General features: G+C 44.6%; 1 protein-coding gene across 1 annotated transcript in view; it reads left to right on the top strand.

Annotated features, from left to right (window-relative positions):
- The window catches only part of MRPS9 (mitochondrial ribosomal protein S9), a 74,299-nt gene extending 67,640 nt beyond the window's left edge, over window positions 1-6,659 (top strand). The window contains exons 9-11 of the mRNA XM_036921495.2: window positions 307-415; window positions 4,285-4,454; window positions 6,388-6,659. Of these exons, the coding sequence (XP_036777390.1) occupies window positions 307-415; window positions 4,285-4,454; window positions 6,388-6,479 (371 nt within the window). The 3' untranslated portion in view covers window positions 6,480-6,659. The remainder of the gene's footprint in view (window positions 1-306; window positions 416-4,284; window positions 4,455-6,387) is intronic.
- Window positions 6,660-13,280: the final 6,621 nt, after the last annotated feature.

The following is a 13,280-nucleotide window of genomic DNA, read 5'->3' as shown; positions in this document are numbered from 1 at the left end:
AGGACACTATGTAAATTGATTGTTTTTTAAAGTAACATGAATAAACATGAATTATTTTGTTGCTTATGGAAACTAATTTACAATCATTGTGTTCCTAAAATGGAATTGAAGAACAAAATTACCCCATAAGCTTTATTACATTGATTATGATGTAGTTTATCTGTTTGTTTTTGTTTGACTTGTAATAGTTAAACTTTCCCGTATAGAGGGTTATAGTTATTTGGGGGAAAATTTCAGTGTATTTGTGCCTACCTCAAAGTATTGGTCTTGAAGATGTTCACTAGTAGAAATGTTACATTTTTAAAGGTAAAAGGAAGAGTGCCAAAGCAACAGCCATTGTCTATGAGCGTGGAAGTGGGAGAATACAGATAAACGGACTTGATTATTTGCTCTACTTTCCGGTGCTACAGGACAGGTCAGCTCTTGGTTTTGCTTTTGCTTTTTGTTATTAAAGAAAATGTATTTGGTAATACATCATGATCAATTAAGAAGGCTGATTCTCTTTGTCTGAATGATTACTTCTCTTCACCAATATAACTTGCAAACCAGCTAGAGGGAAGCAGTCACTGTTTTTACGTAGTTTTTCAGACTTGTAAAAAGCATCTCTAGGCTTTCTCATTAATTGGAGCTCCTTTCTTATCAGATACTATTGGAACTTGAGTATCTTAGATGCTTCTAGCATTGTGAAATGCAGATTATGCCAAATGTGAGGAAAGAGATTTCCACCTTCCATTTCCCTAATTTGGGGGTGGGCATGCACAGAACTAAACAGCAACAAAGGCCTTGGTGCTCACCATCATAGCATTAGAACAAGTCTGCTTTATCACCCTGGAGCTTTCTCCTGTTTATAGGAAATTGATTTTATGTGTGTATTGAGCCAGCAAATAAACTTGGCATTTCTGTGTTAAAATAAGAGTTGTCCAGCTTTTCTAGTCCCAGTGCTAAATGTGGCAGTGGCATTTTTTGAACTTTGTATCCTATTGAGAAATAGACATTAATAATAAATAGGTATTACACTTCAAATCCTCTAGGTATACTCATGTAGATATCTCTGTGAGTCACTATGTAAAGGCCTCTTCTCGATGTGGTTATTGTGTTTCCAGTAGTAACTGTCATCCACAAGTAACACAAGTTCTGCATGATTAGCTCCTCCTGTCCTAGTCCTTCTGTTTCCCGAATGTGTAGTGGTCTTTAAGGTCAAAAGAGGTAAAGCTCTTAAGATGCCCATGCTTATGTAAGGAAAAGAGGACCCGGCTAATGCAGTAGAAGCTTCTGGACTGAATAATTACCCCAGATAATGTATGTTTATTTTATTTGTGTGTCTATGTTATGTGTGGCAGGAGATAGCCCCCTCTGACTCTATCTGATAGGAATTAAACAAATCATTCTCACAGAGAAATGGGTGGAAGAAGTTCTTATTTCCCTTACAACAGCCGAAGAGAAACCCATAACTTCAGCATTGGGGGCTGCTAAGAGGAATGGCATTTGACCAATAATTGGAGCTCCTTTTTTATCAGATACTATTGGAAACTATTTTATTTGGAAACTGTTAATTTGTTTTCAGATGTAACTCCTACTGCTTTAACAACAAATCTTAATTATAGCTTGATCTCATAATTAAATTATATCTGTAGAACTTATTTTTCAATTTGAAGTGAACAGGCATTTACTGAGGATTGTCTATGTGCATCGTCCTGTTCTGGGCATTATGAGACCATCAGAGCAATTCAAGATAAGATTTCTGTCAAGAAATTTCCTATCTGTTTGGGAAGCCTGCAGCCAGTCTTGGTGGGAATGGGCCCCCAAACTGTCTCGTCATCTTTAAGTCATTGTAGGGATGTAGAACAGCCATGCAAGCCGTAGACTGGCCTTTCGCCTTGCAGGAGCTGCTCAGGAGTTTACAAATTCACCAGGGAGGTGACCATTGACCAATAGGAAGACGGCTGAACCAAGAATCAAGTGATCTTGAGTCTAGTTCTGTTTCCAAGCTCTGTGACCTTAGCCAAGATGCTTAAAGGTGACTTCCCTAATTGGTAGGAAGGAGTTGATTAAATATGAGAATGTCTAAGATGTTTGCCTGAAAGTCAGGTGAACTGCTTACTCATCTTTCCAGGGCCTTTCTTTAGGCTGTTTTTACACAAACGTAACAAACAGATCATTGGGAATATTGACTGTGTTGCCTCCACAGTGTCACTAGAAATTTGTATTCATTCATTCGCTTATACAACAAACATTTATTACTATGTGCCCAGTACTGTGGTATACAAAGATTAATAATATTTCAGAAAAGGCCTTTGCTCTGTATGTCCACAGAGTAACTCGTAGCTGATCATCTGTACAAATGAAATACATTCTCAGCACTAACCATGTAAGGTTAGCAATGTAAGCAATTACAGAAAAATAAAAGAGGGTATGCAATTATGCACATACTGAGTTACTTGCTATAGAGTTGGTGCCATAGGCCTAGACAGACATGAGGAAATTATTTTTTTCAAAACAACTTTGATTATATCACAAAGAACAAAGTAAATTTGATTCTTTCAACTCAGGATTTCATCTGAGGCCCTTGAGAGGAGAGATGAAATGTGAAATATTTCCATGCCATGTGATTGTTTTGCATGTTCTAGTTTTCAGTCCAGGTTAATTAAAATTGATAGCTATATAGTCATTTTCTGTTGTCAGTTACCCTTTGGGTATTTCTTCATCTGTCTGTAAACTTAGTATTGTACCTAAGTGAACACCAGCTTTCCAACTGTCCAGACTTTTCTTAACGGTTCTTTCTTACCTTGGATCCTCTGGCTCAATTATTCTGATATATCTTGAGTAAATTATGAAATATATTTTTTTCTGAATTGTCATCTAAGCTTCTTTATTTATATAAGCATTTTATATAAATTGAGGAAGCTTAAAACATTAGAAATTAATACAGATAAGTATTTAAGCTCCCAAACAAGTGGGTGACCAGAGCATCCCTTAGTAATGGTATTTATGTCACTAACCCACTTAATTGTGGTAGGTCATACAGAGACCTCCTGTGACATGTGCCCTTGGCAATCCCATAGATTCTTTTACCTCTCTTTCCTTGCTGGAAAAGTGAAATGGTGGAAGTAGATAATCAGTCTCTACATTTTCTTTAGTTATTATGATATGGCTGTGACTTAAAATAGTGCTCTTTGTATAACATTCCTATTTTTGGTTTGGTTGCTTTGAAACATTTGTTCAAAAGGGCAGTCTGTAGATTTGTGTTGTTTCATACCACTGTTTTTTGTTATCAGAGTCATTTCATGCCTGTCAAAACAACATCCCTGTTGAAACAGTACCCTCACAAATTCCATCTAGTAAACTATGCTCTTTGAAGTCCCTTTCTGTCCATCTGTCTGCATGCCTGAGGAGTAACACTTGAATGTTGTGTCTGTAACCATCTTACAGCTTCACTGTACAATAAGCTTTATTTTAAGTCAAGAAAGCTACACTGTCAGACAACATAAATCAACTTTTCTAAATAAAAACTCAGCAGTGATATTAAGACAAAATAGCAAAATCCAAGTACTTGGCACCTGTGATGGTAAACATTGTACCTGGCACGTAAATTGTGCTTAACAGATACTTGTTCCATCGAGCAAGAGAAGGCCCAGGGCCATGATCTGTGTTCCGTACTCTAATCATGTAGTGCCCTCCTGGTAATGTGTGGCTGCTCACTGGCTGTGAGGGAAGCACTGTGCAGTGTGTCGCTTGGCACCAAGCAGGTAGCAGGACCCTGCAACTTAGAGACCCATGAACAGGAATATACATTTCAGTGAGGGAAGAAAAGTCAAGTGTGGGTTTAGTAACTTTTACAACTAACCATGTCAGGATGAGCATTACACAAACACATCATACTATGTTTAGTGAACTTAACTGGCATTTGATAAGTTATTGAGAAGGCCTTTTAATATTTTATCTGACCATTGAATTCAGAGAGGTTAGATTCAGTTGATGAAAGGAGTTTCCAACTCTGAGGCTTCTTTACAAGGTTATTTTCAAGCATCAGAAAGTTATTGTGAGATAAACGAGATCCAAAGTGAGATGGAGTGTATTGCTGTATCCAAGAAAAAGAGAAATGCACCTCAATCTCAGCAAAGCATTCTAAGTATCAGAAATATACCAGTGTTTCTCCGTAACGGGCTGATTGAGAAGTATGGATGCTGGCGTGCCTTATCTGGTTTTGGAGACTGTCCAGAATGTGGAGTTTATGAAGTCCTGTGTTTTTACAGTGATTAACTGCATTTCCTTGTCATGTGCTAGAGAACAGTTGATGTTCCCTTTTCACTTCCTTGACCGGCTTGGAAAGCACGATGTGACCTGCACAGTCTCAGGGGGCGGGCGGTCGGCACAGGCCGGAGCAATACGCTTGGCGATGGCCAGAGCCTTGTGCACTTTTGTCACTGAAGAAGAGGTCGAATGGATGAGACAAGGTATGAGTTGAGGTGGGAGGGGCCCGGTTGTCCCCATATTATCTGTAAGTGTTTATCGGATTCTTGTACAGTCACCTGAAATCAGAAGACACTTGGTGCATTATGCAGTTTGCTAACTTCTCTTTTCATGCTTCAGACCCATAACAATACTTTCCAGATTTTTTTCTACGAAGTGAACTTAAATTAGAAAAGAAAAGGGGGCACTCGCAGCATCAGGGAAGTTTATTCTGGGCTTTAAGGCATAACTGTTTACCCAGTTTAACAAGTGCTGCTTAATCGTGTCTAACAGATGAGTTGGTTGTTTTGGTGTTGTCACAGAAATTTGTAATATGTATTTGATTTAATTATGAAGCCCTTAAGGTATTTATTTCCAAAATTATTGGAGATTTCCATTTTTCCATTGTGATGTTAGTTCTAATTCTTTGTTGTCTTATTCGCTCTGTGTGACTTCCTCACCTGATTGTGAATATGAGAGTCTCTTCACAGTTTAAGAAAGAATATGCAGTCACTTTGTTAGGACACTGCTTTAGCATTTATATTAAATAAGAACTATTTGTGAAGGGAAGAAAGCACTGTGGGTCCTCCACACCAGAGGTGCTCTACACCTCTGGGCCCCAGCTCCTCTTCAGCAAGCAGATGGCCTCCGCATGCCTGTCCTGCCGTGAGAGCCCCTGGGGTTCTGATAATATGCTGCAGGTAATCCTGCAGCTGTGGCTTCGGCTTTAAACCTCTTAAAAATCTACTTGCTTATAGACAATTCACCATCTTATAGAATTCATATCTAGTCATTAAAATAATTTGGTAGGACCTTAAAATTTCAGCTAAGTTGAGTTACTGGGCATGTTGAAAAGTAATAAGGCATTATTAATCACAATTTAAATTGGAAGTTAGACAAGTCTTGTCTGCATTTTTTTCAAAATATTGTTGTTTTATCCCATGCCCTTTAAGGACCAGTAAATGTAAAAACTTAGGGATTTGTTAAGTGTTTGAAGTTTGCTTTTGCTCTTTGCCCATTTAAAAGACTCCAATAAAACCCCTATACCTATATACAATCAGAAGAAGTGCTAGTATTGGGAGAGTAAAAAAGACAGTGAGAAACTATGGTCTGTTTACCTACTTATAAGCAATTAAAGAGCTTTGTCATCACTGGTATTCTTGAAATCCATGGTCTTTACCAACATATTTTGGCTTTAGCCACTGTGGGGGGACATCATTTGGGCCATATGTTGAGAGCAACTCATTAATTGCAATTGCCTGAATCACAGTTACTCCTGATGATTAAAAGAGTGGAAGCTTCCAGTTCATACTGACTTTATTCTTACACAGAAAACTGCTTATGCTGAGAATACAACTGTAAAGCTTATTTTTTAGATTCTGAAACAAATACCAAGAGACACTATTCTTACACAGATTAGAATAATAGTTATTTTCTCAAATATGTTGATTTTGTATGTGTGTATTCATGTATGCTATTAATATTTGATGTCTGTATCCTTCCTCATACGTGACCTTACAATAAGTTTTTCTTTTCTCCTCGTCTCCATTAAAATTTTCACATCTGTAATATTGAACACGCAGAGTTAACTCCATAGCAGTGAGTGGTGACTGTCTAGCCACGAGCAGCCTTATCGTAAAGGGAACAAGTTTAAAAACCAAAAAGCAATCCTAGCTCTCTCAGGATAAGGAAAGCAGACTCAAATAATGTACTGGTGTTTGTCTCAGGAGCTGGGAAAATACCCTAAAAGAATGAAAGCAGTCTGCTTAGTGTCATGAGATTTATACTAGCTGATAAATTATTACAGGGCTGGTTGCTGTCCTCTAATTTTTCTTTTTTATCTGACAAAAGTGACTTAAAACTCATGCCGTTCATCCCCTTTCCTGCTGGGCAGCACACTGTCCATGGCTCTTAACAGCTTCCCTTTCTATGCTGCAGCTGGACTCCTGACCACGGATCCCCGCATCAGGGAGCGGAAGAAGCCGGGCCAGGAGGGAGCCCGCAGGAAGTTTACCTGGAAGAAGCGCTAGGCACTGCTCCGCAGCAGAGACGACACACTGTGTGCGTGCCTGGCATGTGGCCGCCGGGAGTGTTCACTGGCCAGTGTGAGGGCACCACTGCCCTGCGTTTGCGTTGTGACGTTTATTTTTAAGTGCTACTCTGTAAAGATTACCTATAAACATCATTTTTTAAAAACTGCTTTATTCATTCTTCATTCTGCTGCTTTATTTTTTAAACTTTTCCAGAAGATAATCTTAGCATAATTCATAGAATCTTGTAATGTTAGATCTGAAGGAACATTCAGCGTCATCTAGTCCAGTGACCTCACTTTGCAGACAAGAAGGCCCAGCCCCAAGATTAAGTGATCTGCCAGAGCTACATGGCTAATTTAAAGCTGGAGCTACGCTTGAACTTACTTCTCCTGAATCTGTTGTTTTCCCATAGGGCAGCTATTACAACATAATTTCCAAAATTCAGAGATAGAGTGTTTGTTCAGAAGACTGAATGAAGGTGAGTGTCTGTCAGGAGCTTGGGGATCTGGTGAGGCCTGAGCTGCTGGGGTCTAAGTAGCTGATTGAAACAGTAAGCCGGGTTCCCCATCCCACAGCCTCTCTGTTTCTGAGTTTCACTTTTTTCAGGTTCCACATGTAAGTGATACCAGGCAGTATTTGTCCTCTGTCTGGCTTATTTTACTTAGCATAATGCCCTCCACGTTGGGTATAAACTTTCAGTTGTAAGATGGACTAGTTCTGAGGATCTCCTGTACAGCCTGGTGACTCTCGTTGCTGATACTGTATTGTGTACTGAAGTTTGCTGAGAGACTGGATCTTGTGTTCTTACCAAAAGGGGGAAAAGGTACTAACTACTGAGGTGCCAGATATGTTCTCTAACTCAGTGGTGGGCATCCTTTGTGATGCACAGGTATAGCAGTTCCCTGTCCACAGGGGAGGTGCCCCAGGGCCCCCAGTGGATGCCTGAAACCACACCCACAGTACTGAACCCTGCGTGTGCCTGCACACCTGTGATGAAGTTTAACTTGCACATTAGGCACAAGAGATCACAATAACAACACAGAGCAGTTGTAACAATGTGCAGTAGAGAAGTTATGTGAATGAGGTCTCGCCCTCTCGCTGTCCCTGTCAAAATACCTTATTGAGCCTCACTCCCGCTCCTTGTGATGTGAGATGATAAATGATCACATGACCAGGTGATGTGCAGTGAAGGATGCAGGCACTGTGACTGACCTAATGATTTGTCAGGAGGAGGATCACTGCTTCTGGAGGAGGCTGAGGCAGGGAACTGGAACCCGCACTCAGGGGCCCAGGCTCTACCGTGGAGGGAGAGTGGGGGCGCCTGGAGCAGGGAGGCCTCTGTGACCCTAGGGACTGGCTGGCAGTGGGGCTTGGGGAGCAGATGAAGGGCAGGCTCAGGAGCTTTGCAGCACAGGGCTGACTGGGGAGCTGATGGGCGGGTGCTGGCCCCGGACCCAGCAGGCACCTGGCAGAGCGGGACCGCCACAGTGGAGGAGGTTGGGGAGGGGGAGAGTGATCCCTGTGGGGCCAACAGGGTTCTGGTCTGGGTGTTTGGGAACCCCCTCCATGGAGGCAGGGTGCACAGCTGGAGGCTGTTGCGTGGCTGGGATCCAGAGTGCACAACAGAAAGAAGACTTAAGGCTCAACTCAGACGCCACCCACTGGGCATGAAGTCAGGGAACCAAGGCCTTGGTTGCAGGCCCCACGTGGTCCAGGGCTGGGGAGCTGCAGGAACCCCCCAGGCTGGGGGATAGGCTTTGCCACCTGGCAGGCAGCCCTCCCTGCGCCAGACCACAGCCCTTTGGGCAGATCGTCTAGGCGGTGGGCAGACCTGGGCGCCCAGAGGCTGGAAGCAGGTGCCACTCTGGAGTCAGGCTCCTCTGCCAGCAGGAGCAGGAGGCGCTTAGCTTCTGGCCTCTGCTGGTTGCCCTGTTCAACTCCCTTTGTTGGCAGTACCTACTGGGAAGTATTTTCTGAACACCCACTGTGTGTACAGCATTGAAGGGCTTATAGGAGCTATTTCTTTAAACAAGAATTTGGCAAGGTTACCGCCTTGAGGTAACAGTAAGAGCTAAGGCTCCTATAACTCCTACTCGGTGCCAAATACTACTTTAAATACTCTACAAATACGAACTTATTTAATCCTCACAGCAACTTTATAAGGTACATACTGAGAAAAATTAGTGTCCAGGGAGGTTAAGTAACTTGCTCATGTGACACAGCTAGTGAGTGGCCAAGCCAGGTTGAAATCTGGAATCTGCAGTGTGTGCTCTGAACCCTACAGAACACCAGGTACGTAAAGGTAAAAACAGGTGGTTTCCTCAAAATTGAATGACAAAGTCGCTGAGGGGACAGAACAGGACAGGGCAGGAGCACAGCAGTGAGCCTCAGACCACCAGCTGCATACACTTTGGTACAGTTAGAAGACTTGACAGAGGAGGCGGAATTTCTGGCAAATCCTAATGTACAGATAAGTATTGATTAATTAGCATTTATATTAGGTTCCTCAACCATCCTAGACCCCTCATCACATTCAGGAAGGGGAGTCAGCTGGCCATCGAGATGGGATCATCACAAGCACAATGAGTGGGCTTTGTGAGAAGGGTCCAGGTGACGGGACAGCTATGGGAGTCCAGGAATGAAGGCAGAGTAAGGCACTCAACCACCCATTTGCCCAGGACAGCCCCAGCTTACACCTGTTATCTCAGTACAACTACTAAATAGTTCCCCCTTCTACTCTCCAAAGTGTCCTGGTCTAAATGATAAGTCCTGTGGTCACTCTAGCTTTAGGAAATCCATGAAACCTTGACATACTGCCCAAAGTTTTATGTATATGTCACTTTCTGGGCATAGGTCATCTCATTAAAAATGCCCAAAGGCATTGGTCCCCAGGATATGAAGAACCACTGACAGAAGGGCTTTTTTATTTTTTTAAGTAAGTTTGGGCTTTGTGTGCAACAGTGAACCCAGTGGGTGACAGAGATGTTGGTAGGACATGGGAGAGGGGCCTGTGCCAGGTGGGTGCAGAGGGTGCCAGCTTTACCTTAAACTGGGAGGTGAGTACACAGGTGCCCACTTTATTATACCTTCCAATGGTGGTACATGCAATTTTTACTATGGACTATTTTATGGTAAAAGACCACCCTGACTATGTGGAAGTTTCTGAACACAGTCTTGAGTTCATGTGACCCTGGGCAAGCTGACCCAGGTTACACCCTGATTGCTCATTTGTGGGCTGGGGAGACCAGCAGCACCTCTCCAAAGAGATTACAGGGATTCAGTTACCTCCACGTGAGCGACACAGCCCATAGGAAGTACTCTGTACAGGTCGGTTAGGATTCTCATCAAAAGGCCCTCCATAACCCGTCATTCTGTTAAACAGAAGTACGCAGTGACCCGGGCCTGGAAGAAGGGAGAATAGATGTGATGGTAAAAACAAGTGGTTTCCTCAAAAATAAATCACAAAGTCGCTTGGTACATTTTTTCCTCTTGTAGCACTAAGTTCATTGACTACTTGGGAAAAACAAAATGTGATGATACAAATGGTGGAGTAAGTTGGTGTCGTAGACCAAGTGTTTCCATGTCTGTTAAAATATGTAGGCTGGACTCTGTTCAGGACGCCCACAGACACGGGTGCTCAGGCATCTCAAAGCCTGAGAACCGCAGTAGGTAGCAGCAGTGAGCGCTACGCAGATAATCATAAGGAAGGGTCCATGTGTTGTATTTGACAAGTAATGAAATCAAGGGCCCTTAATGGGGAAGCCGGTAACACACTCCCCAGAATTAATAGGCAAAGAACCATAGACCTAAAGCTCATTGTCATTGTCTCCTCACAAGAATTACTGCCACCTCACCTTTGGGGAGCAACTGTGGGCTGCAGGAGTTTTTCTTATTCCTAGTCTTGGCTAATACACACAATAAACACTACTAAAAATTGAAAATAATCTTTGAATGCTAAACTATAAAAACTACTGTTGAGCAAAAAAATCTCACCAAAGAATTTTTTCTCTCACTTCACAGAAAGTGAAAGAAAAATTACTGAGTTGCAAAATGAAAAAAAAATTTTTAAAGAAGAGTTCAAGTCATCGCTGTTTTCTTTCAACACAGGCCAGTAGCTTTTTAAACTAATCAATAGAATTAATGTTACATCAAAAAAAATAAAAACCCTAGATCGAATTAAGTCTTTCATTAGAATTAAAAGAAAAGTAAAGGTCATGGTTTATGGAGGAAACGCCTGTATTAACCATGTGTTTCTCATGCTCTGACACCTCGGGGTCTTGCTGACTCCCAGGGCCCACCAGTTCTAGAGGTGGATGTGCCTGGGGTGCACCTTGGGCAAACCCACCTGTGCAGAGCACACGCCTCCCAACCACCTCCTCCCTGGGGCTGCCCGTAGCCACCTGCTCTCATCACTGCAGGGCTGGGGCCAGGGCCGCACGACCGGGGACAGACCCCGCGTCCCAGAGCCACCAACGCTGCCCAAACTACCCAGCCCCAAGCCTCACTGCCTGTCTTCGATTCCTCAGAAACCGCAGTAGAGGCTCTCCCATGTTTCTCTGGTGCCCCCCTCGGTCCCCGACCCACCCGGTGCTTCCCTGTGTGGCCCTGTGTGCCGTGCCCCCTCTTAGGAGCTGCAAGTGGCTGTCTTCAGTGGCCTCCGTCTCCTGTTGTCCTCGCCACAGCTGTTAACACTAAGGCCTTCAGTTTGGACAAGGCCTCAGCCTGTCCAGTGCTATTACAAGGCGGAACAGGTCAGAGTGTAACTTCTATGTTAGTGCCTTTGTCGTTGCCTTTCTATTCATTTGCTTGTCAGGTTATAAATGTCATCCAGACAAGTTCCTTCTAGAAAGTTTTTCTGAAGGAAGGGAGGAGGCCCCTTAGGAGGGTGACAAGTTCACACTACTTTTTCAGCAAATCACTGCCACTTAAGCTTTAAGTAGTCGGGCCCATTTTGGATCCTCTGTGAGAACTGTCCATGAGAACTCCACATGTATTCCTGCCCCGTTTTCCCAGGACTTGATTGTACTTCTCCTAAAAAGATTGGCATCTCTCCAGGGGAGGCAGCCTCACAGTGTGAGGCCTTTCTCCCGATGTCAGGAATGAAGGATCCTATGGAACCCCTCTCCAGGACTATCCGAGCTGACGGAGGACTCTGCCTGAGGAGGCAGCACCACCAGGACGAGCGAACCGCCCCGCAGAGGCCCCCACGTGTACCCGGGGCCGCTCTTTCCCGTGTAATTGCAGAATATGTATTGCTTCTCTAAAGTGAGGGGAGGAAATGGTGGAAGGAAGGCCTGTTTCCACGGTGGTGGTGACCGGTTCAAGCCGAGGAAGCTGGGTCCTGCATATCCGCTGGGGGTGGTATTCAGGAATGTTAGGACTGTTGGGTGCAGGTTGCAGATGCCCCAAACTTGGACTTCCTTTAAACTGAACGGGAATGTCTTGGGAGGTGTCAGGCCTGCCTGCGGGAAGAGGTGAACAGCCGCCCTGCTGGGAGGAGGCCCCTCGGCTCTGGGTGGCATGCCCCTCCTGGCCCTCTGCTTCCGCCACTTGCATACAGCAAGAAAGGCCCATAAACTCCCAAATTAATGCCTCACCCACTTCTCAGGGATCTTGCAAAACACACCAGGAAGTCACTCACAAGCCTGTTGCGAACTGGCTCTGGGAGGCTGGGCATGGACTGTGAGAAGGGACAGTTCTTGGAAGAGAGCAGGTCTTGGCTTATTCCCAGAAGGTGGTAGTTTGCACAGAGAAAAGGACTCAGCCCAGCCTTGGCCCTGGGCTGCTGTAAAGTGAAGTTGTCATTGCAGGTCTATGGAATTCAGTCTGAAGCCTCTCTCTGCCCCAGAACTGTTGGGGGCCCCTCACCGTTAAAGAACATCGGTCTCTACCCACCTTTCCAGGCTTATTTCCTCCTCCTTACAACACCCTGCCACTGGCCACCCAGGTCCCACCATGGCACTGGAGCCACACTGCCCAAGGCACTGCTCTGCCACCACCCTGACCTCCTCCACTCCTCAGCCCCCATGCTCATCGGCTGCTGGAGGGGCTTCTCTATGCTTCCACCAGACTGTAAGCCAACAGAGACAGGGGACTGTTCACTTCATCTTTATGCCCAGTGCCTGGCACACACACAGTGCAGAGATAAGTACTTGCCACATGGTGGAAGGACTTTGTTCCTGATCCCTCAAAAACACATTGTGGTGATTTAGAAGGTGACCATCGGCCTGCCTGTTCCCTCGTGCAGCCCGGATTCCCCTCTCAGTCCAGGTGCATTTACAGGTAAGTCCTCTGGGTCCTACAGTGAAGAGGTCACAAGTGGTCTGCTTTTGTCCTCAAAGCTCGGAGTCTAACTAGAGAAACACAACCCCACAGATAAAAATTAGAAGGCAATTACTTCCTGCTGAGGAGCGTGGGCTGTGACAAGGCAGTGACTCAGAGCAGAGGGGCCTGGGGCCCCTGCAGCCACCCAACAACAAGTCAGTGGGGGCACGGCTTGGCCCCTGCGCCTGCGGTGCCCACCTCACGGGTTCTGAGGTCTGGCGCCCAACCGGTGCTCAGGACACCATGACTCGGCCTTCACTGAGCCTCAGCTTTCTTGTCTGAAAAAATGGAGACAATCTTCCAGCTCTGGAGCCCTCGGGGGAAATGCCTGGCAGTTTCTCTGGATGGGTCACTGGAGACTAGGTATGATGAGGTTCAGGGTGGGCTGCCCAAAAATATGCCACTTTGACATATTATTTTGAATTAAAGTTACCTAAGAAACTGCTGGTGAAAGAAAGACACCTCCTCTGTTCC

Source organism: Manis pentadactyla, chromosome 2 (genome assembly GCF_030020395.1).
Source record: "Manis pentadactyla isolate mManPen7 chromosome 2, mManPen7.hap1, whole genome shotgun sequence".
Lineage (NCBI taxonomy): Eukaryota > Metazoa > Chordata > Mammalia > Pholidota > Manidae > Manis > Manis pentadactyla.
This window is presented reverse-complemented; position numbering and strand designations above follow the sequence as displayed.